General features: G+C 39.2%; 1 protein-coding gene across 2 annotated transcripts in view; it reads left to right on the top strand.

Moving 5' to 3' along the window:
• Positions 1–7262: 7262 nt before the first annotated feature.
• ttc28 (tetratricopeptide repeat domain 28) overlaps positions 7263–26307 on the top strand; it is a 196478-nt gene continuing 177433 nt past the window's right edge. For both annotated transcript variants that reach the window (XM_054744116.2, XM_054744115.2), the window contains exons 1-2: positions 7263–7521; positions 11917–12279. In XM_054744116.2, the coding sequence (XP_054600091.2) occupies positions 7492–7521; positions 11917–12279 (393 nt within the window). In that variant the 5' untranslated portion in view covers positions 7263–7491. The remainder of the gene's footprint in view (positions 7522–11916; positions 12280–26307) is intronic.

Below are 26307 nucleotides of genomic sequence, written 5' to 3'. Positions count from 1 at the left end.
TTACATAGTGAAGTGTGGTGAGGAAAAATGACTCATCATGCTTCTTGGCTGAGTAGTAAATAAGTCAGTTTATTCTCTCTCAGCCTTCAAAAATGACACCTTATCCATGCTTCTTCCAGTTCCCGAGTATGTCAGGTTCACAGATTCTCTCAGTCCTCCGCCACACTCAGCAGTCCACCTATATACACACCCTTAAGACCCCGCCTCCAATTAAGATTGGCCAATCACCTCAGCCTTTCACAGGAGAAAAGCACATTAAAGTGTTTCACATTACCATCTCAATAATAAAATATACATTTAAACCACATGCAATTCACACATAATTTGTTCTAGACATTTCTCTAAGTTCCTCCAACCATGGTCAAACATTTTCTATGAAAAGGCTGCATTTGAGGTGGGCTCCCCCTTTAGCGCCTTCAAGATGGCTGCCAGAGAGGACACGCCCTGAGGGTAACAGACATTTTAAGTCTGACAAAGCTAACACTATAATCACTGTCTTAAACACTAAAGAAAAATGTTTTGTTTTCTTAACAAACTTTTAAAAGACTGGTTCTCTTGCAGTAGATTTATAATGATATGTCGGCTGTAGCTTTCCCTTTATTAATGCACTTGTATTTGTACAATATTCTGTTTGTCTAGTTGAGCCTATTTATAAATTGTATATAGTTGTGCATATGAAATATTTGCTTTATGAGACAAGAAATAAATGTGACTGATTAAAGTAGAACAATTGAATAATTAAAAAAATGGCTAATTTCTTCTCTATCGGTCCCTTGAAGCTTGATGCTAATAACGTATGCATGTGGTCAGTTTGAAGCAAGTTTAGCAAATAGAAACAAGAACATCAACATTTATTTTATAGTAACTAGTCAGGCACATAGCTGAAGTTGAAGTTAAAACACCCCCTAGTGGTGAACTGCAGTTTGACAAATCGCAGTTTCCAGAATATTAACATGAAAAATACACCAGTTCTTTTTTTCCAGGTGTTTCCAGACATTTGATGATTTGTGCAGTTGTTACCTTGCAACTGCGTGATTAATTTGTATAATGTTTTAGTTATATTATTTGATGCCTAAAGAGTGAGTATCCAGGGTCGGTTCGTGGGGGCAGCAGCCAAAGCAAAGAGGGCGAGCCTCTCCGGGGGAATCCCAAGGTGTTCCCTGGCCAGCCGTGAGACACAGTCCCTCCAGCGTGTCCTGGTCTTCCCTGTTATACTGATAAAAATATTTTATATAATTTGTTTTATTTTGTTATTAGCTAAGTTAGATCAAACTATTTTTCTCTCCACCAATGGCGCCCCCAAGGGATGGCCAGGGGTGATACAAAATAATACAATTAATAAGTAAAGAAATAATCAGAATAAAGAAAAATATACATGTTTCTGCTGCTCACCATTTAAAGAATAGTTTTTTTGGTGAACACAGCAACAGGTGAATTAAACAAACAAACAAACAAACAAAAAACACATTTAAAATTTAATTTTAAATAATTTCAATAACTGATATGTACTTTTCTTAAATGTTTCTGTTTGTAAAATTTAGGTAAAATCTTTTGGATACAATCTTTTTTTTTTTTTTTAAATAAAACGAATAAAGGAGCAATGCAATACATCGCCACAGGCTAAACTCTCCCAGAGTTACCACAAGGACCAATTTGGACTTCAGTAAAGTTAGCAAGATATTCACAGATTCGACTTTTGCAGCTCAATACCTTGCGAACAGAGGAGTATTCATACCTCTTTGGTATCGTGGCAAGGTAGTGAACAAGCTACAACTTCGTTTCTTTAAAACAAACCGTTCTCTATCGTGCTTTGCTCCCGACGTGTTACATTGATCTCTATGAGCCGCTATTAATTACAAAAGCTCCTCCATTTGAAACTATAGTGACACCAAATTCACACAGAAAATCACAGCTTTGATGCAGATCATATTACACATTTTATGTTTTTAGAGAAAATACTATACTTTTCTCTATTTTCCCCCCTCTGACTTTTGGAGATATTTTAAAACAAAAAAGTTAAAAAACTCCTACACTGTAAACTCTATTGACACAAAATCATGAATGCTGGTCAATACTTAGCTCCTCTACATACTACAACCTTTACTTTTAGGAAAAAGTACTTCTCTCATTTTTGGTGAATTTTTTTAAGTTTGCTAATTTCAATAGATCCTACACTGTAAACTCTGTTGACACAAAATCATGCATGCTGGTCAACACCTATTCTGCTCTACATACTACAACCTTTATTTTGGGGGGAAAATAATTCTCAGATTTTTAGTGAATTTTTAAAGTTTTGTAATTTTAATAGCTCCTAGACAGTAAACTCTGTTGACACAAAATCATGCATGCTGATCAACACGTACCTGCTGTACTTTTTAGAAAAAATGTATCTCTTAATTTTTATTAATTTTCGAACCATTGTAATTTCAAAATAAAAGCAAGATATGCAAATTGTTTGCCACATTAGCGAGAATATTTCAGATTTAAAGAGACTTTGTTTAAATACCTTAAATGAATTGCTGACATGTCTCCTCAGTGTTCATTGTCACATAAATGGTTCATCATGAAATGCAGACACAGTTGTTAGTTTACGATCAAAAAGATGCAGGAGTCATGTGCTGTAAGCAGACTCCAGGGGTAGCATGTTGATATGTGATGTTACCGTTGTCTAACATAATTTTTCTGAAAAATAACCAACACAGTGTGACCAACACAGCAGGAAGACACTGAGAGGAAAGCAGTGTTGTGACCACAGGTAAAAATCTGTTGAATGTCAGCAAAAACAAGCCCTGAAGTCCTACGAATGTGTGATAACAAACATACATGTTACTCGAAATTTGTTGTGGCCTTATATGGTGCTTGCAAGTGTTGTTTTTGTCTTTTAAGGGATAGTGAAAATGATATTAAAAAAATCTAAAAGTTAATTATTGTGCATTTAATGGAAGGGTAATGAACCCTAGTCCTGGAGAGCTGCTATCCAGCTTGTTTTAGAGGCTAACCAGCATCAACACACCTGATAATAATCAGCAGGTGATTAACATGCTTCTGTAGAGAGCCTCATGAGCTGCTGAACATGTGAATCAAATGTGTTAAAGCAAGGAAACCTCTAGATAGTTGCTCTCCAGAACCAGGGTTCTCTACCTCTGCTTTTATGTGTGAGTGACTGGATGAATGACCTTAAAGCAGCCGTTCACAGCATCTTTCCCACAAGCACCCTCTTGTTTGTGTCCAACATGAGCCAAGCACCTTACAAACACAATCTTTATGCACACTCACACATCAAAGTGAATAATATATTTTATACATCAATAAGGGGTTGTAACTCAAATACACAGTGTTGATTGTACAATTGTTTGTGTCTTGAGCAATCTATGAATATAATTTTGAAAAATATCATCTTTGGAACCTTACAACTTCATCACAGAAGAAAAAATGTGTGTGGACCCCCTACTATCTTGTGGGGAACCCATTAGGGTGTTAGGTACCCAAGGTTGGGAAACACAGCTATATATGGTTTAATGAAAATTGAAGCTGTTTATTATTTGCCCCTCTAATCATTTATTTGGTAGTACCTATGTAAAAAAAGATCCATTCCATCAATATTTGACATGAGAAGAGCCAAACATGTGTGCTGATAATACTAATGTTGTACATTTTAACTGATCGTTTGTAGTAAAGATTAACAGTGATGGCATGAAATTGATGAAAAAAAATATTGTAATTAAGTGCCATGTAACAAAGGTTATGTGGTTGCATTTCTTTGTCCTTGTTAGATTCAATGTGGAAGTTGTTCAAGATGGTTTCACACGCTCTGCCTTGGAATGACTGCCTTCCAGATACCAAGCAAAAAGACACCTTGGTATTGTTACATGTGCAAACAGCAGCGTGTAAAGAACATGTAGGTGTTTGGTTGGAAGTGTGAACATGGAGTTGTACTGGACAAGACAGCACAACTTCAAATTTGTGAGCCGAGGACTTGATTGTCCTTTGTTTACATAAGAATGATGATGCACATTAAGGAAAGCAGCGCAAACTTTTCTGTCAAATGCAAAGTACTTGTATTTTGGAAAGGATAATTTATCATTTACAATTAGCGTAATTGTTCTCTATGTCACTTTTTTACTCATACCTGTCAAGCATTTGTGTGTGTGTGAGATGTGTGTGTGTGAGAGGCCTGTATGCAGGTATTTTGTTTTTTTTTAGTCTTAACACTGAGGTGTACTCTACATCACAGCATGACTTAAACGTTGTGAGCCTCTTACTCTACACTTTGTTTACATAAGCATGATGATGGACATACTGACTGTCCCACAAACTAGGTACAGGTCGAGAGATGATCGGGCTTTCTCGGTCTTGGCTCCTTCTCTCCGGAATTAGCTTCCACTTGATATTAAAGTAGTACATTTTAGATGTACGGTGTAAATAATTAAATTTGACATTTGTGAACCAGTGCCTTCTCGGTTGATATATTTTATATGTGATTGGTTTTTGGAGAAACACAGACAAGCAAAGGTGAGCAGGTGCGTTGTTTGATAAAATTATTTAACCTCGTAAAAATGGAAAATGCAAATGACCAAGTGTTAATGATCCCAAAAAATTTCTTGACTGGTAAATTTTGTAAGTATTGATGAAGAGTACTATGAAATGTGTGATCAGCAGGGGCCATTTGTGTGTCACTACGGTTTACAGTGTAAAATAAATGAAAAATCAGAGATGTATTTTTTTAGCAAACATACTTGTTGGAGTATGTAGAGCTGGTTACTGTTGACCAGCATGCATGATTTTGTGACAACAACTTTTATAGTGTAGGAGCTACAAACATTTCAATGATTGAAAAATTGTACAAAAGGCAGACAAGTATTTTTTGTAAAAAGTAAATATTGTATATGTACAGCATGTTAGTGTTGATCAGCACGCATGATTTTGCGTCAATAGAGTTTACAGTGTAGGAGCTATTGAAATTATAAAGTAAAAAAAAATTCATGACAAATAAGATATTTATTTTTTCCCAAAAATCAGCAATGTAGCATGTAGAGCATGATAGTGTTGATCAGCAGGCATGCTTTTGCATCACTGAAGTTTACTGTGTAAGCTCTATTGAAATTAAAAAACTATAAAAAAAATCACAAAAAACCAGAGAAGTATTATTTCAAAAAAGTTAAAGTTGTAGTATGTAGGGCACATAAGTGTTGACCAGCATGCATGATGTTGTGTCAGCAGAGTTTACAGTGTAGGAGCTATTGCAATTAAAAAACTAAAAAAATTCACAAAATATGAGATAAGTATTTTTTCCTCAAAGTAAAGATTGTAGTATGTAGAGGAGCTATGTACTGACCAGCAAGCATGAATTTGTGTCAACAGAGTTTACAGTGTATGAGCTATTGAAATTAGAATAATTTAAAAAATCACAGAAAATGAGAGATTTTTTTTCCTTAAAAGTAAAGGTTGTAGTATGTAGAAGTATTGACCAGCATGCATGAGTTTGTGTCAACAGTTTACAGTGTAGGACCTATTGAAAATAGAAAACTTTAAAATTTCATAAAAAATCAGAGAAGTATTTTTTCCTCAAAGTAAAGGTTGTAGTATGTAGAGCATCTAAGTATTGACCAGCATACATGATTTTGTGCCAACAGAGTTTACAATGTAGGAGCTATTGAGATTAGAAAACTGAAAAAAATTCCCCAAACATAAGAGAAGTATTTTTTCCTAAACGTAAAGGCTGTAGTATGTAGAGGAGCCAAGTATTGACCAGCACACATGATTTTGTGTCAACAGAGTTTACAGTGTATGAGTTATTGAAATTAGAAAACTTAAAAAATTCACAAAAAATCTGAGAGAAATTTTTTCCTCAAAATTAATGTAGTATTTAGAGCAGCGAAATATTGACCAACACGCATGATTTTGTGTCAACAGAGTTTACAGTGTAGGAGCTACTGAAATTAGAAATTTAAAAAAATTCACAAAAAAAAAAAAACCTGAGACGTATTATTTCCTAAAAGTAAAAGTTGCAATATGTAAAGGAGCCAAGTATTGACCAGCACGCATGATTTTGAGGCAACAGAGTTTACAGCGTAGGAGCTATTGGAATCTCTTAGTTTGAAAGAATTCACCAAAATCAGAGAAGTACAAATAAATAAATAAATAAATAAAAGGTGCAGACTGTAGATGATGTAAGTGCTAATTATTTGACATTATTTTGGTGTCAATAACATTTTCAATGTAGGAAATATCGATAATTATAAGGTATAAATAATAACTTAATTCAATAATAATGTGCTGTGTGATTTTGGTGTCAACACATTTTAAAATGGAGCAGACATAAAAATTAAAAAACTTTGAAAAATTAAAATACAAAAAAAATAGCATGTGTTACTGGATTACAATAACCACTTTAGGATTAACAACATGTGTGCAGTGTTATATTTTAAGAATATGGCGACACTGCAGTGTACAGGGGTGGTGTTCTTTAATATTTGACCAAGAGCTGTTTCTGGTTAGTCTATTTTCAGCCGGTCCCTGAGCGCAGGTTCGTGGTCTCATAGAGCACAATTTAGCTCGTCGGGAGCTGAGGACGGTGTTTTTGAAAGAAACAAGGTTGTAGCTTGTTCACTACCTTGCTACGATACCAAAGAGGTATGTTACGTTTCTAAATACCCCTCTATTCAGAAGGTATTGAGCCGCAAAAGTCGAATCTGTGAATATCTTGCTAACTTTACTGAAGTCCAATTTGGTGTGCCACCCCAAACATTTTTTGGCCTCGTCTGGCTAGTGGCCACCCCTATCCAAATTTTCTGGAGGCGCCCCTGCTCTCCACTGTCTCTGTGCTTCCCCAGTATGATGGATTGCTGTAAGGACAGTAGTGACTCCATCTGTTTGGTTTCCTTAAATAGAAAACTTTTAACTAGTTAGAATAATGAACTGAAGTCAACGGACTGATAAAAGGTTTGGAATATTTGCTTTGTAAAGTGCCCTGGGATAAATGGGTTTCAGAAAACTCAATAAAAAAGGTAAAAAATAAACGTCAGTCGTTAAGTTCCAATGAGAACAAACTGTGGTGAATTCTGTTTTAATCGTTTTCCTGTTTGCTTTTTTTTTTTTTTTTGTTATCAACCAAACGAGTCAGGACCACAGCCTGATAGAGGACCAGAGGCCTCCTCCTCCTTCTCCTCCTCCTCCTCCAACAGAACCAGTGTTATCGCCCGTCAGGTAACAGAACTCCTCTCTGATGTCAGCAGGAGTAACTGGAACCGTGTGGACCCGACCGGACCGGATCCCCGCCTCCTCTCTCCGCTGTTAGGAGAACATGGCGCATTCTCTCTGGATTAACGCTCACCAAGGAACACTTTGGGAAGTCGCCTCTAAGCAGGGAAGTCTGACTTGTTCCGATAGCTAAGCGAGAGTCTGGATGGTGTCTGGAGCTTTTCTGGTCCTGCCTCGGAACCGCGGCGGTGGGAGCGAAGTTTGGAGCTGCTGTCGCCGGATTTAGCGGAGATGGAAAAGCAGAAAGCGAGGAAAGAGAAGGTGAGGCCGGTGGAAACAGCCTGTTGGGTTCAGGCAGAGGGCTCACTTGTCTCCTCTGTGCTGACATCCTTGTGTCAGGCTGGAGGAGGTCACGTTATCCTGCTAATTTAAACACCTCGGTCATGAGATCATGTGGCAGCAAAGAAGCGTCGGCAAAAATGTAAGGGGCATTAAAGTTAAAACGGATTTAAAATACCGCTAATAAATAAAATAAAACGGTGCAATAAGCAGAGATTCAGTGTTTCCTTAAAACTGATAGGAATTTGAGTCCTGCAGTACTTAGACCTTCCACTAGGAGGCAATAGACTTGTACCGAGGTCCATAGAGGAATATACTAATCCTGTTAAAGAAATGAATGTGTAGCAAATATGGTATATTTGGTTTTAAAGCACTAAAATACAGTCCAGCTAAATTGCACCTGGTTGTGAGTTTTACCCCAGACAGGGAGGTTTAAATGTTTAATGAAAAGAAAGGTAAGAACAAACAGGTTAACAGCATCAGGAGGTCTGCTGAGAAACTCATGAGTTGAAAATGTAAATGTCCCAGTTTTTACCTTATTTTCTAAATTTAAAATGTTTAAAATAACAAAAACTTAAGTGTTGCCGTGAGTTTGCCAATGTGTCAATTGTCTTTCTTTTTACGTTTGAAGCAGCATTTTAATTTCCTATGTTTTATGGCCTTTTGCATTTTTCTACTGATTTTTGTCACATCTGTTGAACACATTTCAGTCTAAATAGTCAGAATTACATGACAGATCATCTTATCATACTGTATTGTGAACACAGCTGCATTGATGCATTGTGTTTTTCCAAGCGTGTACTCCCTGTGACCCAGTCTGAAAAAAGCACTGGGAGTAGTGGGACAGGGCAGAAGAAAAGTGTGTGTTTGCTTATAAACTTGGAAGGACTGGGACAGGATATTCATGTTGTGTTCCTGTTGCAGGCTTGTTCTCCTGACTTGAACCAAAATTATTTGTGGTTCAAATCATTCCAGATGTACTTTGAAATACCACAAAAATCATGTGTTTGAGCAGGAGAACACCTAAAACATGCTGGTTAGTTGCTCCTGTGGACCAGCGTTGGGCAACACAGCTTTATGCAGAAAAAAATTGATGCTTACCACCAGACTACCCATACTAGACATAATCAGTGAACCAAACCTGTTTATCATTAGATCACTTTACAAATAAAAAGAAAAAAAAGTATGACTCAAAAATAAACCCAGAAAAACAAAACATCATATTAACCAAAATCTTATGTGGTTACTCTCAGAAAGAATTAGCCTAATCTGTACAAGTTTCTTTCCAAATCCTTATACAACATAATCTGTAATTCCACTTTTGTACAATTAATCCAAAAACTAAATACAGTCATAACAAATTTCTTTAAACAGATTAATCAAATAATGATCAACTTTTGGATCATAAAATAAACAGTAGCTATGGGGTAGATGTGGGAGATGACGTTGTTTTCCTGAATCTGAGTGTTGTGATAGGCAAATAAATATTTTATGACCCTTTAATTGTTCATTTTTTAGAGATAAAAACATAAAAGAAAAGAAGAAATTACATGTGCAAATTAACGCAAGTTAAAAAGAATGAAACCTGTTGCCCCTGCTGCTGTTTATTTCACACAGTCAGCTTAATGTGTAACAGGGTCACTCTGAGGTGATAATTGTTTCCCAATTTTGAAACTACATTTAAAATGTAGAGATAAAGGTTAAAGTTTTATTCCCAGAATAAAGTTTGTTGAAAAAAATTGAAATATTTTCACTTGGTGACCTGTAGAACAACACCAGGTATTTCCATGAATCAGGCCAGGGGTCCTTACTCCTTCAGCAGAACTCATAGAACCTTCTTTAGTAGGGATGTAATATATGTAATATATAGTGACATTTGTCCCTGCAATATTATATAGATATTCAAAAGCTGTGTATCGAATATTTGGAAGAATTCACATGCAAACATTTGTGTAGTTTCATTTTTTTGGTGTAATTCTAACGCTGACCGCTAGTTGGCAGCAGTGTGTAATGGTTGTGTATCACTGAAAAGTAAATCCCTCTATTATGGTTCAAATATCTCAAGTTAAAGATGTTTCTTATCACTTTTGATTGTGTGGATTTTCCTACAATAAATTTAGTCTAAAAATTGCTAACAATGTCTGACTGAATGTATCGCAATATATTGTGATACACCGTATCGTCTCTCCTGTATCGTGATATGTATTGTATCGCCAGAATTTCACCAATACCCTTTTCTTAAGCCCTTCAAAATAAGAACCTCAAACATGTTCCACCTGAAAATACTCACTGAACAGCTGCAATAATATGTTCTATTAATGTTCACTGCTTAAACTAATCATTTTCACACAAGGCATTATGGGTATTGTCTTTGCACTAGAGCTGGTTCAGGGTTTGAATCCCCTCTTGTAACTTATTTTTGAAAGAACTATTTAGATTTTTATCATCACCATTCTGACTTTAATTAAGTAAAACTGGAAACAGGAACGCAAAAATCCTTCTTCTTGTTATCGTTTCTCCCGCATGTCTCTAATATCCAGCCAGGCATCTTCGGCTTTGCTTCACTTTTCTATTTGAAGTTGATTTTAGACGTTTTCAGCTTTTTCTCCCTGTGAGACAGAAACACTTGGTGATGCATTTGGAAGTTAAAGGAATCCCTTCTGTCTGCATTTTTGCAGCATGTCCAAACTCTCTCTCTCTCTCTCTCTCTGTGTGTGTGTGTGTGTGTGTGTGTGTGTGTGTGTGTGTGTGTGTGTGTGTGTGTGTGTGTGGAGGGGCACTGAAGAGAGATAATGACAGCCTTGGTGTAAGCTCTGGTGAAAGGACAAATCTGGAAACACCAGATCAGAGGGAGTCAGCTCTGTAAAAGCTGCACAGATTCAGTGTGCACATTGTGCACCAAGTTTTTAATAAATGTTTCATTTTCTAACATGTGGAATTGCTTCTGTGTCTGAAATGTGTTATATAAATAAAGCTGCCGTGCCTTCCTGACATATTATAGAATTCAGCCAGTCATGCCATCTGTTAAAGTTGCTATCCAGAGTTTTCCCCTTTCAGGAGTTATGTATGATTTTTTTTAGAAATAACGTAAAAGTTATTGTCTTGTCATGTACTATGATATAATGTAGGTGGTACTTCTACTTATTTATATATATTTTTTAAGCCCGCCCCCGTCCCGTAGAGCTCCATGCAATATGAACTGAGCGCCGGTCCGCACTAACCAATAGCGTTAGACTACCGCCTATGTGCAGACATCAATCACAGAGCATGCTTGAGCGTTTAAGGAAGTATACTTCGATTGATTCAGAGTTGACAACTTTTCTCATGGACAAGTGAGTCTTTAAAATATAAATATATGAATACACAAAATAACGTGAGCATAATAATTGTAAAACAACGTGTTTTAGCTCTGTTGTGTTGGCTTGAGGAGCGCGTTCATGACTAAGAGGTGTTGCTTTTGGCCGTAAATACGGAAATGGAAACCACAGCTTGGTGTGATACCTTTGTCACCCACTAGATGGTCCTGATTTCATCTGTCAACAGACAATATAATAAAAAAAAAATTCTAACTTGCATCTGAAGTGTTTTTTACTGGTTTCATAAACTGCCACAAGACTCTGGTCCTACCTAAGACCAGTATGTCACTGAGCTGTGACTCTTTAGACGGAGACACAAAGTTGCAAGAACAGATTACTTAGGAAACGTTTGCACGTGTAGAATGTAGAATAAAATACAGAACTTGTGCAACATTCATGTAATTTATCAAACTACTAGAATTTTTGTGTAAATTGAGCTATATATTTTTTTTTAAATTTTGTTAAAGTAAAATTTTCACATTTTCCACTTTGTTTACAGTAAATTATCATTTTGTTGTATCGATCACTAGCCCCACCCAACTCTGTCTCCCTTTGTTCCCACTTTATGACTCAGAAACAAAACCGAGAAGTTTTCTTATCAAATCCAGACATCTGCAGCAACTCGGTGAACATTTGTGAGAAATTTTTTGTCTCAAAAATGTTTAAGTATCATCAAAATTCCCGTGACATAAGAGTGAGGCTGTAAAAAATTGTCGATTATATTACATTAACAGTTTTTTACCAACAACCTCAGGCCAGTAATATGCTGATTTATGGCTTTTTCAGACTCAGATCAGACAGCGTGATGCCACACTGCCTCATCAGCAGTCTGATATCAACCGCATGAAAGCAAAGTTAGTTTTTTTCTCAGCAAGGGATGAAATAAAGATGAAATTGCATTAAAAAATGAAGTAAATACAATATGACATGGGCGAGTTTTAGATTATGTTTCTGTTTACAATCTGTTGTGAACTCAGTCCTTTTTTCCAACTTGGTTTTCTTCCCTTCTTTATCTCCTCAGTTCTCTCTCTTCGGCTCTCGCTCCGGCAGCAGAACCACCAACCCTCCCTCTTTGTCGTCATCGTCCTCCTCACCTGTGATCCCTTCAGCCCCTGTGGGGACACGGGCAGATCGACTGTCTGACTCCTGCCCTGCAGTCCTGAGCAAAGCTGAATTCCTGGAGCGTGTGCGGCGCAGTAACCAGGCCTGCCAGCAGGGGGAGTTTGCACTGGCTGCGCGTCTTTATAGTGAGGCCCTTTCCGCAGATCCACAGAACTGCATCCTGTACAGCAATCGCTCAGCAGCTAATCTAAGATTGGGTCAGTACAGTGCGGCTCTGGACGATGCCATCAAAGCTCGACTCATCAACCCCAAATGGCCCAAGGTAAGAGACCTGACCTTTGGCGACCTTTTGCTGTCCAATCACACGCTTCAAATAAAAGTGTGCTGAAGATGGAGATCAGGAAATAGATTTATTGTAGCCGATTAGCTGATGTTTGTATTGAGTAGGTTTCTTACAGATGAGCATTTTACTCATGTTGTTACAGCAACATGTTTATTCGACTCAATGTGATTCCCTCTTCCAGCTGAATATCATCTTTTTATCTGAAGTTTATGCACAGTTGTGCATGTCTTTAATTAGCTGTGATTTTTGTTGTTGATTTCTTTGTTGTGCATTTGGCCTGAACCCAACAGGCAGCTAGCTCTGCTGAAAGTTTGAAGCTACTTTTGTGCATTGGTTGTAAAAAAAAAAAGTCTATTTATTTAGAATTTAAAGGCTGTTTGTCGTTGGATAATGTTAAGCTTGTGTTTTGTGATCTTTTTGAACAAGGGTAAAGGACTGCTTACATGTGTGTGTTGATGTGTGTTCCTGTGTAAAAGTTTTAAATGTTTACTATTCCGACCACTAAATGAACCTCTAATGGCTAGTCTGAGTTCAGGCAAGATCAGTGCTATTAAATATACATCATACACTCATTTACTTGTATTTTGAGGTTATTTAGCGCAGTCGTTTCCAAACTTTTTTCCTTAAAGGTGTGGTTCAGTGAAAAAACTGAGTTTTTAATGCAGGCTGAACATAAAACAGACTCCTACACCTATGTCCTGCATTAGATTCTGATAGAAAATAGATGGTGAAACTAGGATATGAAAGCCCTGAAGGATCTGTCACACTGTGAATTAGCATTCATGGACTCACCCATCTTGACTCATGACGGGGAAGGCTGTTGTTGGTTTAATGTCTGGAAATCAGCAGCGGATGCCTCGGGTGATTTAAGCTAACTGTTAGCACTAGCAACTCCACCACACAGCAGAACTCCTTCAAACGTGTGTTATTTGTGGACATAAAAGATCCACGTTGCAAGTCAGTGCTAGAGTTGCATTGCTGTTAACCAATTTGAGGTGAGATGTCCAAATATCAGCAAATAAGACCCCAAAAGCTGCTGTCTGAAGTTCAGCTGGGATGTGGGAAACTTTTAGGTACAAGAAATGGTGCACTCGTGTATATTTTTTCTTTCCCCCGACAACAAATTACAAGGCGTTCACTTCAAATGCATAATATAACGTGTAAATTACTCCTTTAACCCTCTGGAGGCAGGCGTTGCAGATTTGCAACAGTTAAAACCTACCAACCTGGTTACTCCACATACGTATTCCACGAGCGTTTTTTTAACTCAGAAGTACCCCTGAAGGACTTAGTTGTTCATCCTTTTATCAAAACTTATTTTGAGCCTGAGAGGGTTAACGTCATCCAGGCCTGCCCTTATTCCTGTCTTGTGAGTTGACCTCAGGAACTTTGTGTTGTACTGTCATCACTATAAACGCGGTTCGGTGTGTTTTATGTTCAGTGCCATGATCTCACAGTGAGTTTTAACTTTAGTAGATTTCTTTCTTGAGCGATCAGCCTCTCTCCTTCAAACAGTCCAATGAATGAAACAAACACCAGTCAATAACCTGATGAGTCTGAAAGATTAAACCGCTAATTTATCAACACAAAGTCATAAAAGTACTTGGAAAAGCGTCAAACGTATAGAAATGTCTGAAACTTCAGTTTTACAGCTGGATTTTAAATCTGTTGTTTTAAACTTTTGCTATAGAAAAAATAGCACCAAACCGTTGGTTATTAATGAAGAGGATGGTGAAGACCTAACATCTGAACATTCTCCATGTTTTTCCTCTCTGTTGAAGGAGAAGCTGCTGGTTCGTGGAAGGTTTATAGCATTAGAACTTACCATTGTTGGGTTCAGTGGCGGTTTTACCATTAGGCATAGGTCGGTGGCCGCCTGGGGCCCACTTATGTTGGGGGGCCCCTAGCCCTGACTGCTGGCACCCCTCTGTTAATGCCACAATGGACTATTCCTTTAAGATGCCGATGCACAAACAAGAAGTGATTGGTAGTCATTCCACTCCAATCCAGTTGGTGGCAGTAATGCACCAAATTGTTATTTGCCAAGTGCCATAAGACCACAAATAAGAAGAAGAAGAGAGGCGGGAGTGTTCGTAACAAACTCGAAGTGGTAGTCAAAACATTAAGCATGAAAAGGAGTTATCCTAGTGGCTCCAATATGAGAAAGAAGCAGCATGCTTCATAAAAGCTTTTATCTTCACTTCTGAAAGTGACATTGTTTTTCTATGTAAACATCAAAAGGAAGCAGAAAAGGAAAGACAATAGAAAAATATTTAAAGGGAGGAAAACATAGACCAAAATGGAAAATAGAAAAAAAAAGGCAAAAGCACAGGAGCACTGACAGGAAGAAGAAAGCAGAGCAAATATTTAAGGCACTCAAAGGGAGAGAAAGACAGGAAAAAAGAGTAGGACTAATAAAAAGTGAAAATAATTCATGTCAGAAGAGGGTGGAGTTTCACAAATCCAGTTAAAGATAAGACTGTCAAAAATTTAGTGTAAGGGGCCCATGTCTGTGTTTGCAATGGGCCCCCAAATTGCTAAATCCACCACTGGTTGGGTTCATGGACCAGGATCATTTCAGATTTTTTTTCCTTTTATTGCTGTGGAGAAATTGCACTCATGGACCCAAGAATTAACTGTTTAACACAAGTGAGCCTCTAGGGAAGTCTGTGTAGAAGGTGAGGCCCTATATTGATTATTGATAAAATCAGTTCTGCTTACGGCACAGGTGTCAAACCCCGATCCTTGAGGGCCTCTCTCCCACATGTTTTAGTGTTTGCCCTGTTTCAACACAACTGATTTAAATCAACAGGTGATTAACAGGCTTCTGGAGAGCTCGATGAGTTGCTTCACAGGTGAATCAACTGTGTTGGAACAGGGGACCTCACAACAAAAAGATGCAGGTTAACAGCCCTCGAGGACACCGCTTGTCCTGAAATAAATCAGAGCTCATTATGTTCTAATTCTAATCTAAACAAATAATGTTAAAGGTGTGGGACACTTGTTTAATCATTCAGTCTTATTTCCTGATATTTGGACACCTCACTTCTGATTGGCTAACAGCAACGCGACTCTATCACTGACTCTGTTTACTCTGCAACGCTGATGTTTTATCTCTACAAATAACTCAAGCCTGGAGGAGTTCTGCTGTGTGGTGAAGTTGCTAATGCTAATGGTTAGCTTCTACTAGTTGACACATTCTCTCCTGTTTCCTGGACATTAAACTAACAACAGCCTTCCCCATTGTGAGCCAAGATGGGTGAGTCCATGAATGTGAAGTGACAGTGTGATGAATATCTTTCAGGATTTTCAAATCCGAGAGTTTCACCATCTATTTTCCATCAGAATCTAAAGCAATCTAAAATCAACCATCTAGTAATCCAATTTACAAAACTCAGTGTTATTAAAATAAAGTCAGAGGGAAATTATACAAGACTGCTCAGAGAGAAACTGTTGGTTTAAAGCAGGTCTGTTCAACTCAGCATGTTTTAGCTGTTTCCCTGCTCCAACCCACCTGATTAGATTGAATCACATCTTCAGCAAGTCCTCAAGTTCTTCTTCTTGTTGTTGAATCAAACAAGGTGTGTTGGTGCAGAAAAGCTAAAACATGCAGCAAGTGTCCCTGCAGGCCCAGGACCACATAGCCCTGATCCGAAGGCACAAGTTTCTTCACCTTCAACTGGCTCCTTACATTTATCAACACTTTAAACAGTGAAATGCAAAGAATGGTGAGAGCCTTTTAGATCTGTTCAGAGGGAAGCAGGAGGCAGATGACTGAGTTTGCCAGGCTGTCTGGACAGCTGGGGCCAGGCCAGCTCCACTCTGTTTCCTCTCTCTGTGAGAGAGAATAGACGGAAGTGGTGTTTGGGTGTGTATCCGAGTGTGTGTGTGTGTGTGTGTGTGTGTGTGTGTGAGACAGCTTTGCACGGCTGTTATTTTGTTTTGGAAACCCTGGCGAGGCCTTGGCCTGAGTTTGGTACTTAAAGACAATAACAGAAGCAGCATTCCTGTGAGTGAGTCTAAGTGGCGGTATCGTTGCAGTGAGCTCACTGCAGCATTTGCTGTGGGTCAAAGCTGAGGTCACGACTAATGAACTACCAAAAGAGAGGGAATCTTTCTGAAGGGCACGTTTACTTCTGCTTCAGTTCCCTCTTTCTGCCCTTCACCCTGCCAGCTCTGCTCTCTTCTCTCCTCTTTTCTTTTTCATCAATCGCCTCCCACTGTTTGTCCCATTGCTGCTGCCGCTGACTTCTCTGTTGGCACAAAACACACACACACACACACACACACACACACACACACACACACACACACACACACACACACACACACACACACACACACACACACACACTGCATCTCCATCATGGGAACGGAGTGGTGGATCTGGTCAAAAGTCGAAAATGTTTGTGTGCCCGTCTGGAAAACAACTCTGAACCAAGCAGCAGCTTCTTTGCGTTTGTTGTTTTCTTTATCTTTGTGTGAATTCACTACAAAGATGAGAGAATTCTTTTTGTGATTCAAATGAAGTTCAGCCACACAAGTAAACGTGCTCCAGGAGCAAAAGCTTCCCCGTCGACTCAGAGGGTTTTCCTCCTACAGATCCTGATTTTGTCGTTCTGAAAGATTTTCCTTTTATTAAGAGCAAACATGTTTGCTTATTAGCTTTGCGAAGCTCAAAGCATTGGGAAATGTTTTGTGTCCCCTCGTCTGTTTGGACCTCTCATGTTGCAGAAGTGCAGGCTTGGCCCCTCTCATTAGTTTCAGAATGAGCTGAGCTGAGTTTTCTGATGGAAATGAGTTTCTGGATGATTCCTGTATGGAAATCTGAGGAAGGTACAACTTCTTCATCACCTATCAGCTCTTCTAAAGCTGGTGATTGCAGATAGTCTGTTTGCACTCTGATCATTCGTATACATATTTTCTGTTTGACCGAGTCATAAAACAAAGCTATGTCAACAATTTGAAACAATTCATTTGTTTTTGAGGGTAAATTGTAGGCAACTAGTCCACAAAGATGAATCTGAGATGTGACTCAGAGCCTCTTTGAATCAGGTATTTGAAGAGTGGCTCGTTAGTTTATGAAGTGACTCGTTTTACCCAGGAACAAATCCCTGGGAGGAAAAAAATCTAATGAAATTTGGACCATTAAAACTCAAATATTCCACAAATCCTATTGATATGCTTGAATTATTCTAAAATATTTCTTATAATTGTATTTATAAATGTTTGGACTGTCTGAGTCGCATTATTGTAACCCCCCCCCCCCACACACACACACACACACACACATTTTTACTAACAGGGACCTCAATGAACAGTTTTGGCCGATATTACTTTGGTTTTCTGGTTTTGTCATCAGATACGTGGACGTGCACCCAGATGCTGCCGTGTTTTCTTTGGCTCCGATTCTGACGAATCCTTTTGAAATGAATTCTGCTCCACAGCTACACCCCCCTCACATCCCCTTACACATGATGTAAAAGTGAGGGTTCGTTGTCCTATTTACCTTCAAATTAAATCAGAAGCAACCCCCCTCATATGCCTTGTAATATACTTGAGCTTTCAAACTTTAATTATTATTTTGATGTATCAGGATTTTCACTTTAGTAAAACTCTAAACATAAAAAGTCTCCGTCTACATCAGCAGCGTGTCCTGCAAGGACTAAAGGCTTCTGTTCTTCAGCGGAAGTTGACGACCATACATCCTCTCTGAGGGTTGCAAATGGCCAACGGACCACACTTTGGACACCTCTGCTATTGAAATTATGTGTGTTTATGTTTATGTTTATTCATTTAGCAGACACTTTTATCCAAAGCGACTTACAATTTATAACCTATAGGGCATGTTGTGATCTGTGGGGGAAAACCGGAGTACCCGGAGGAAACCCACGCATGCATGGGGAGAACACGCAACTCCACGCAGAAAGGCTGCAGCCGAGTTTCGAACCTGCAACCTTCGTGCTGCGAGGCAACAGTGCTAACCACTGCGCCACCATGCAGCCCATGTGTGTTTGTGCGTGTGTGTACTGAGAGCAAATCATCAGTGTGAATTCAGACGCTTCTGCTCTGATTGGAGCTATCCAGATGTTTACCACCTCTGACTGTTTATGGAGTGGGCTGAAGGGTTGGCCCCGCACCGCTCAGGCCACCTCTGTCATTAAGAAACTCTCTGACCACATGATGCAAAAATATTACAGACATACGTGCGGAGAAAGCCTGGTTTCCTAAACGAGAACTGCCTAAAACAGGACGCTTCCTGCAGGAAACAGTTAGTGGTATAACGTGGTCTAACTGAGGGAAAGTCTTGTGTTTGAGCTGCTTCCTGTTTTGATGTCCTGTTAATGATGGTAATGTTCTGTGATGAGTTTGAGCTCAATGTGTAACTGTGGGTTGTAGAACTCAGTCTGGGTCAGTGGGATAATCCGGGATTTAGTTCAGAGGAGGGTGGAGGAGGCTCCTGTGGGTTAGGACAGATTTCTCTATGAATCGTTTTCACTCCATCATTATTCCCAGAGCCACAGAAGACACAATAAATGTTTTACTAAAATCCGAGCCAACATTTTACTCACCTTGTTTTCTGAATTTATTTTTTTTGTTGCTCCCCAAGCCAATGGTTCCCACCTGGGGTCCCCACATAATTCCTCACAATTTAATCTGTGCTGAAGTTGTGAAATTAAAAGGATTATGTTTGTTAGCAATACATTTATACAATCCCAATAGCATAATCAGAACTCTGTATAAGAGTTATAACGCTGTATGTCTGTTTAAAGTTTGAATGAAATGACTTTGAATGTGTGTATGGGGCAGGGGCTGAACACAAATGCACGCCACACCTCCTATTTTTATTAGCTCACGTATCAGTTTCATTCCACAACTACTTTATGTTGGCCCATCACAGATAATCATAATGATAAGTGTGTAAAAGTTCACAGGGGATGAGTACTGTGATGTTCACAGGTGTTTTGTTTTGAGAGTTCGAGAGGAGGTGGAAGGTAGAAAAAGGAGCGGGAGTGTAAAGAGAGAAAACTGCTGATCAACGAGCAGAATTAAGAAGCTCACAAGGTGTCGTCATTTCCCAAGATTAAGGTATGGGAGAAAGCATTACAAATACTTCAGCAAACTACCGTAAGTGTATGGTTCTCTCAAAGTAAAACAGAAAGACACTTTTGTGAGTCACAATATTTTTATGTTTAAAGAAAACAACCCAACAAATAGAAAAGATGAGGAATGACTGAACAGGTGTGTTTTCATGTGCCGCATTGCATTTTTCCAGTTTCGTGTAGAATTTAGATAAGCAATAACAATTCACTATTTAACAAAAAAAGCTGTTGTTGTTTATACATCAACCACTAGAGGGCAGCACCGACATGTTAGTTAGTTCATTCAAAACTTTAATATTTTCTATCATTAAAGCTGTTCAGCAGCCCTTAATGACCCATGTCACATGAGTAGTAGCACAAACACTCATGAACATGCAGCTCTTTTAGCCTTCACCTCTCATTAGCAGCAGGAGCTGAAACTATTTTACATCTTTCATCATTAAAATCATAAGGTGATAAATGTGCACAATCTCAACAGATAGCCTGCTGACTGCGCCGCATCACACACACCTACAACACTTCTCCTGCAGGGTGTTTTGGTTGTGCCTGGAAGAGAAGTGGGGTTAATTGTCTGGTATTAGTCAGGAGATATGCCCCTACTTCTCAGCTGTTAGGTTTTCTGCAGCCAGGCTCAACCAAAGCCTGCTGTCTCAGCAGCCAACAGGAGCTGCTGGAACATTTCTTACCCTTCCCCAGAATGTGTGTGTCTCAGAAGTGTCTGTGCAAAGAGAATTGCTTAGGAAGGAGAAAGATAAGCGCAGTAGATGCTAATGGAAGATTATCACAGCTGGACTTGAACAGAACATGGTGTGAAGATGAACATCACATGAGAAGGATTTAGGTCCTTGCTGTTTTCACACTACAGACTGATTAGAAGCACCAACAGGCCGCAGCGTATTGAGTTTTCTCCTTTAGCAGCGTGGAGATTTAGTTTTTAGGAGCATGAATATCATTTGGTAACAGAGATTGGACTTGCAGTGGAAAGGTTGTAAAAATGCAAATGGAAAAAAACAACAGCAACCATTAAAAAGATTGTTACTGTGTCATTACTGTGGAAAAGCTATGAGCAATTAATATTTGACTTCAGTTTTTAGAAATAGAGATCGGTTCTGAGCAGACTGACATGCCAATGACTAGTCTGAATGAGGCCACTTACAAAGTAGATTTTCTGTTGTTTTAAAACTATAAGATTCAATAAAATTAGCTAAAAGTAAGAATTATTTAATAATATTTAGTAAGAATATTTATGCGTGGTCTTTTTTGTAACAAAACTTCTCAATAAATCTTATATTGTTGGAAAGCCTTAGTCACCTTAACTCTATTTTTCATTTCTGGAATGAGCAATTAGGCTAAATACAGTATGTGGGCAGAGCTCTCAGAAATGTCCCCTGTAAATGCTCCTGTTGGCATTCTCTCTTGTTTTGTGCTTCCAGGTGTATGACAACTCAGTCATGTAGTCAACAATGACCGGCACCACCTTCCTGGTTGACTTTCATGAACTCCTGCCCAGACTAGTGACCTGTATGAGGAGGAGAAGGAGGAGACAAGCTTTTGTAGTTCCTAAATAGGGTTGGGCATCGAGCATCGACTGGAACCGGGACCAAATGTTCCTTTTTCCCGGAATCGTTCAAAGTTTTTTATTTCGATTCCTAGAATGCCGACGGAAGAGGAAGCTGCGGCCGATCTCCGTGAAAAATAAACATGATCTGCAAATTGTGATCAACGCTTTTCAGAGCTGATCACACCCGCTGTCTGTGTGCAGCACCGAGTCCTCCCTGCCCCCACCCAGATATAAACAAACGCGTCTGCCAAACTTTTACTCCGTAATGTAAACTTTAACTTCTGCAGCGTAGAGGACACTTGTTAAAATACGTCAACATGGTGGATTTAATAGAAGCTTTAAAGAACAAACTCTGGACGGTGTGAGGTGAGTTTGTCTCACTGCAGAAATAAAAACACACACGGAGCGTCAGCAGTCAGACACGTGAGTGTCAGAAGGCTGAACAATAACCTGTAGAATAATTAAAGTCATCATGCTAGAGAAGCTTTCTCAGCTTCTGCCACAATAAATAATAATAATAATAATAATAATAATAATAATAATAATAATAATAATAATAAATCACACACAAAGTTGTGAACATTTTAATTTACTTTTTGAACTATTTCTGTTGAGTTTTAATGTTTAAAATCTGTTAGGTTGTTACTGACAGCAGCTACATTTAAGTTTCACTTTCTGTCCTGACTGAATGCTGCTGCAGCATGGAGGTGTAGTTCTCAGTCATCCTGGACATGATCATCCTGAGAGTTTTAGCTGAAAACAGCTGGACGTTTCTGGATATGTTGGAGACATTTAGCCTCTCATCCCAGAGGCTTCTTCCACACTTTGGTTGTGATCAGAAACAAACACACTGATTGTGCTGCAAGTCTTTTTCTTTTATTCTCCAAAACATGTTTTTGTCTAAATGAAGGTGATGTTATTGTTCATAGAATTAAAATTCATGTTTAAGTTAAGACTATTTCATCAAGTAGGACCTGTGCTGGTTCTTTTAAAACATGTCATGTCTTGAAAGAATCGGAATTGGGAATCGATAGGAACCGGAATCGAAAAGGAACCGGAATCGAAATGAGGAATTGGAATCGGAATTGTTCAAAATGAAACGATGGCCAACCCTATTCCTGAAGCCGGGCGCACACTGCCACTTTTTCACTCATAGCATTCAGCTCCATCTCAAACTGTACGACTTCATATGGATTTTATGGATCTTCTACTCACTAGTGAGACTAGTGATGGAATTATGGCTGGTCAGGCTTTACACCCATATACAATTTATACCGTATATGGGTGTAGCTTTTCAGGATCTGACAGAGCAGACAGAAGCGTGAGTTTGGATATGGCGTGGTGGTATGACCCAAGCGCAGAGTAACTGGCACTGGGTTTGAACAGGCATGCAGTTAATATAGGAATCGCGGCACACAGCTCTAAAGGAGATGAGAGCGTGCTGCGTTTCCAGAATAAAGGAACAGACTTACAGGAAGTCGACAGGCTGAATGATTCGATTGGTCTGGTCAGAAAACAGATATGGTCAGATAACTCCGGAAAATGTTCCTGGAAGAATGATGACTTAGCCCTGATTTGTGATTTAGACTTCCTGAAATAGCCCAAGATTCCCGATTCTTTCAAGACATTACACGTTTTACATGAGCCAGCTAACCACAGGTCCTACTTGATGAAATAATCTTAACTTCTACATGAATTTTAATTCTATGAACAACAACATCACCTTCATTTAGACAAAAACATGATTAGGAGAAAAAACAGTGTAGAGATCAAATGTACAGTTTATAGCAACAGATATGTTAATGTTGTCAATTGTGCCATAGAAGTGTGAATATTTACTTTTTATTATTATTTAATTTTAACACATTTAGTATAACTAATGCAGATCTAATGTAGAAATTTGAGAGTCAATTTGAGAGCTTTACTTTTCACTCGAGACAAAACATATTCTTTTTATATCTTATCACACATGGCTGGCAGCTAGCAAAGCACTCAAAAACAGATCAACAAGAACTGATGATCAGAGTTGGTCAGTATGTAAAACCTTGTCTAAGCCCTCTCCTTACTATTAAACCAAATACAATTATAGGCTCATGTGTTTGGCGGGACGACGGCTGTAACCCGCCAGGCGATGAGATGTGCCAGGTCCACCAGACATATGTGCCACCAAATGTCTGTCTGCATTGGCTCAACAGTGTAGATGAGAATAAATAATAACAAAATCAAGGTTATCCATCCTACTGGAGGTTGTTTATTATCATGACAGTGAAATGTGAGGGTGTTCATCCTCATCCTCACCACAATGTAGAGGCTTCAAAGGATTACCTAATGGAGAGCTCAGCAGTTTCACTATCAGATAGGTTTAATTCTCTCTTGAATGTTTCCTGGTTATCTTGTTCCCCAAAATTAAATTCTACATTCATGGTTTTAGAACTCAGACGAAGCGGTATAGCTTTTTAGTCATGCAGCAAAACTGCAGGAAAGCTGAGGAGCAATAAGATATTGGCTAACCAGCACCATCTCAAAAGAAATAAACATGTTTACAGCCTAGTTAAAAAAATACTTTAGGCTTAATATATCTAGTTTACATTAATGACAACTCTGAGAGGGGTGAATGTTTTGTAACTCTTCTGTTCATTTGGAATTTAATGCTTAAAAATCTGAATGATTAATGAGCATCCACATGACTTCAGAGCTAGCTCTGAAGAGAGGCCTCGCCCTCACGTTAATAGATGTTAGGCCATTTCGACTATCTGAACTTTAGTTTTGTCTGTGTCTCCTTCTTCTTCTTCTTTTTTTTTTTTTTAGAAGTTTCAGAAAGTAAGCATTGCTACGGTAGAAATTGAGACTCATCAGACCAGGCAACAATTTTCCAATCTTCTATGGTGAGCCTGTATAATTTGTAGCCTCAGTTTCCTGTTCTTAGCTATCAGGAGTGGCACCTGGTATGGTCTTCTGCTGCTGTAACCCATCTGCCTGTCAGGGTTGTTATGAAGGACTGGACCCAAACGCAGAGTTCAGCAAAACGAGGCTTTTATTTAGGCAAAGGCTTATTTAACAAAGGATCAAAAAATTATCCCAAAAAAAAAACTGAGTCAAAGGACCCAGAGATCAGTTAATGCCTGGCTGGAACAAAAGAATGAAAACTAATGAACAGGGGCCTCATTTATCAAGCTTGCTTACGCACAAAACGGGGTCGGAAAACTGTGTTAGCAACTTTCCACGCAAACTTTGGGATTTATGAAAGAAAACTTAGCAGAAAAATGTGCGCAACTTCAACTTGACTAAGGACCTGGCTTACACACATTTTGGACATGGAGAGCACCTGCAGTGCTGCTGCTGAGAAGGATAAAATTATGAAATCCTGCAGCATTATCACTTGTACTGCTTCGTTTTCACACAGAACAAGACCCCCCCCCCCACACACACACACACACACACACACAGTGTCATGGGTGATTCTGCAGGTTGAGTGCTTTGCAGTCTTGTTTCTGGTTTTATTGTATTTCTGGTACTTCCTGTTTTATTTTGTGCATTCACTTCCTGTCTCATTACAGGCAGCTTCATGACATGAGGCTCCTCACTAATCTGCCTCATGTCTTGCACTTGGGTCCTGGCTTCTCCATTTAAGCGTCTTTGCAACAGTTTCCTTTGCCAGTTCGTCTTCTCCTGTTGTGTGATGTGAACCTGCTCTCAGAAACACTTGGTAAAAGTGTATTCAGTTAGATTTGGACTTTTCAGTTGTGTTGTACTTCAGGAATCCCTTCTGCTTATTAAAACTGTGAGCTCTGCATTTGAGTCCTCTTTGTGCTTTGATACACAGCCTGAAGCGCAGAATACGGAATGCAGAATATCAGCAGGGGGACAGATTGAGACAGAATGTCATGCGTCTGTAACAGTGTGTGTCCTGTCACTGTGACCCGATTGATCATGCACCCTGGCTGCGTGTACAGGGGAGATCTCCGTTTGGGTGACTGGTTAGCGCGCGTGACTTTCGCCCGGGAGTGTGGGGATCGAATCCCGATTGGACCATTATTTTTAGTATCCGCCACAGATCTCTCTGAAGAATTCACAAAATTGACGGCTTCAGCAACGCTGTGCCACTCCGTGGGTTTTTTCTTATTTGTTTTGCAAAAGCACTTCCTTTTATTTCTCCATCTCACCCTCAAGTACCTCAATTTCTGCTTCTGTGAAATTGAGTTTCCTTGATCTGCCTTGATCTATGGTCACCATTGTCATTGGCGGAGCGCTACAACAGCCGGCTTATGTATATGCATGAGATCCACAAGGCACTTTGCATTGACTATTTATGGCAGTAAGTGGGCGTGGTGAGGGCGGGATGTGACTAAAAAGCAGCTGAGAACCTTTTTAGATAGTTCCTGATTAATGAAGCGGAGATTGTGTGCAGCTGTGCGTACTCCATGTTTGATAGATCACAAACCTACTTGGCGTAAGTACATTTTTTTTACTGAGCTTACGTAGGTTTTAGTAAGGATTCTACACAATGTTTGATAAATGAGACCCCTGGCTACTGAAACAGAACAGAAGCTGGTTAAATACACACAAGAGAGAAATCAGAGTGATGATGAACAGAAAACAGAACTGAAACAGGAGATGGGACACCAAAATAAAACAGAAAGTGGGATGGATGATTAGGTCTCACAGCAGGGCGTGACACTGCCTTAAGGTTAAACGTGTTGTGTGTTCAGAGAAGCTCTTCTGCGTACCTTGGTTGTAACGAGTGGTTATTTGAATTAGGTTTAATTCATACTTCTGCGTTGAGACGGACGCACGCAACACCATTATCCGTCCTTTTGAGGGCTCTCCAGCAGGCTCGCAAGTACGGACGGAGTCGAGCTCTCTTTTCTAAACATCCGTCCAACAAGATGCAAGCTTGTGATTGGTCAGGATGCCACTGTCATCAACAGCACCGCCATTGTGGTGAACCACAGGGTTCAGAGCTTGGACTAATTATTTTCACTACATATATGCTTCTAATTGGTAAAATCATAGACAGCATGGGATAAACTTCTACTGTTATGCTGACGATAGTTGTAATTATCCATAAACCCTGATGAACCTAATCAGTTAGATTAGGGTTAGGAAGCAAAGAGCTAAAACCGGAGTCAACATTGGCCTCATAGGAGGCTGTTGCATGGTTGCGATTCCACTTTCACCCAGTAGGGGGAGAAGGTAACCTATGAAGTGTTTAGTTTAAATTGGTGCTTGGCATGCTGGGTAGGTGTTGTTAGGAAGAGAAGAGCATCGGTGAGTATATGCCACATGTGAAACTGCTCAGAAGATTCTGCTGTGGTTGCTCGTCTGTTTTCGTTTACACATAAA

Source organism: Nothobranchius furzeri, chromosome 6, assembly GCF_043380555.1.
Source record: "Nothobranchius furzeri strain GRZ-AD chromosome 6, NfurGRZ-RIMD1, whole genome shotgun sequence".
Classification (NCBI taxonomy): Eukaryota; Metazoa; Chordata; class Actinopteri; order Cyprinodontiformes; family Nothobranchiidae; genus Nothobranchius; species Nothobranchius furzeri.
The sequence above is the reverse complement of the archived record's forward strand: the minus strand, read 5'-3'. Positions and strand labels throughout refer to the sequence as shown.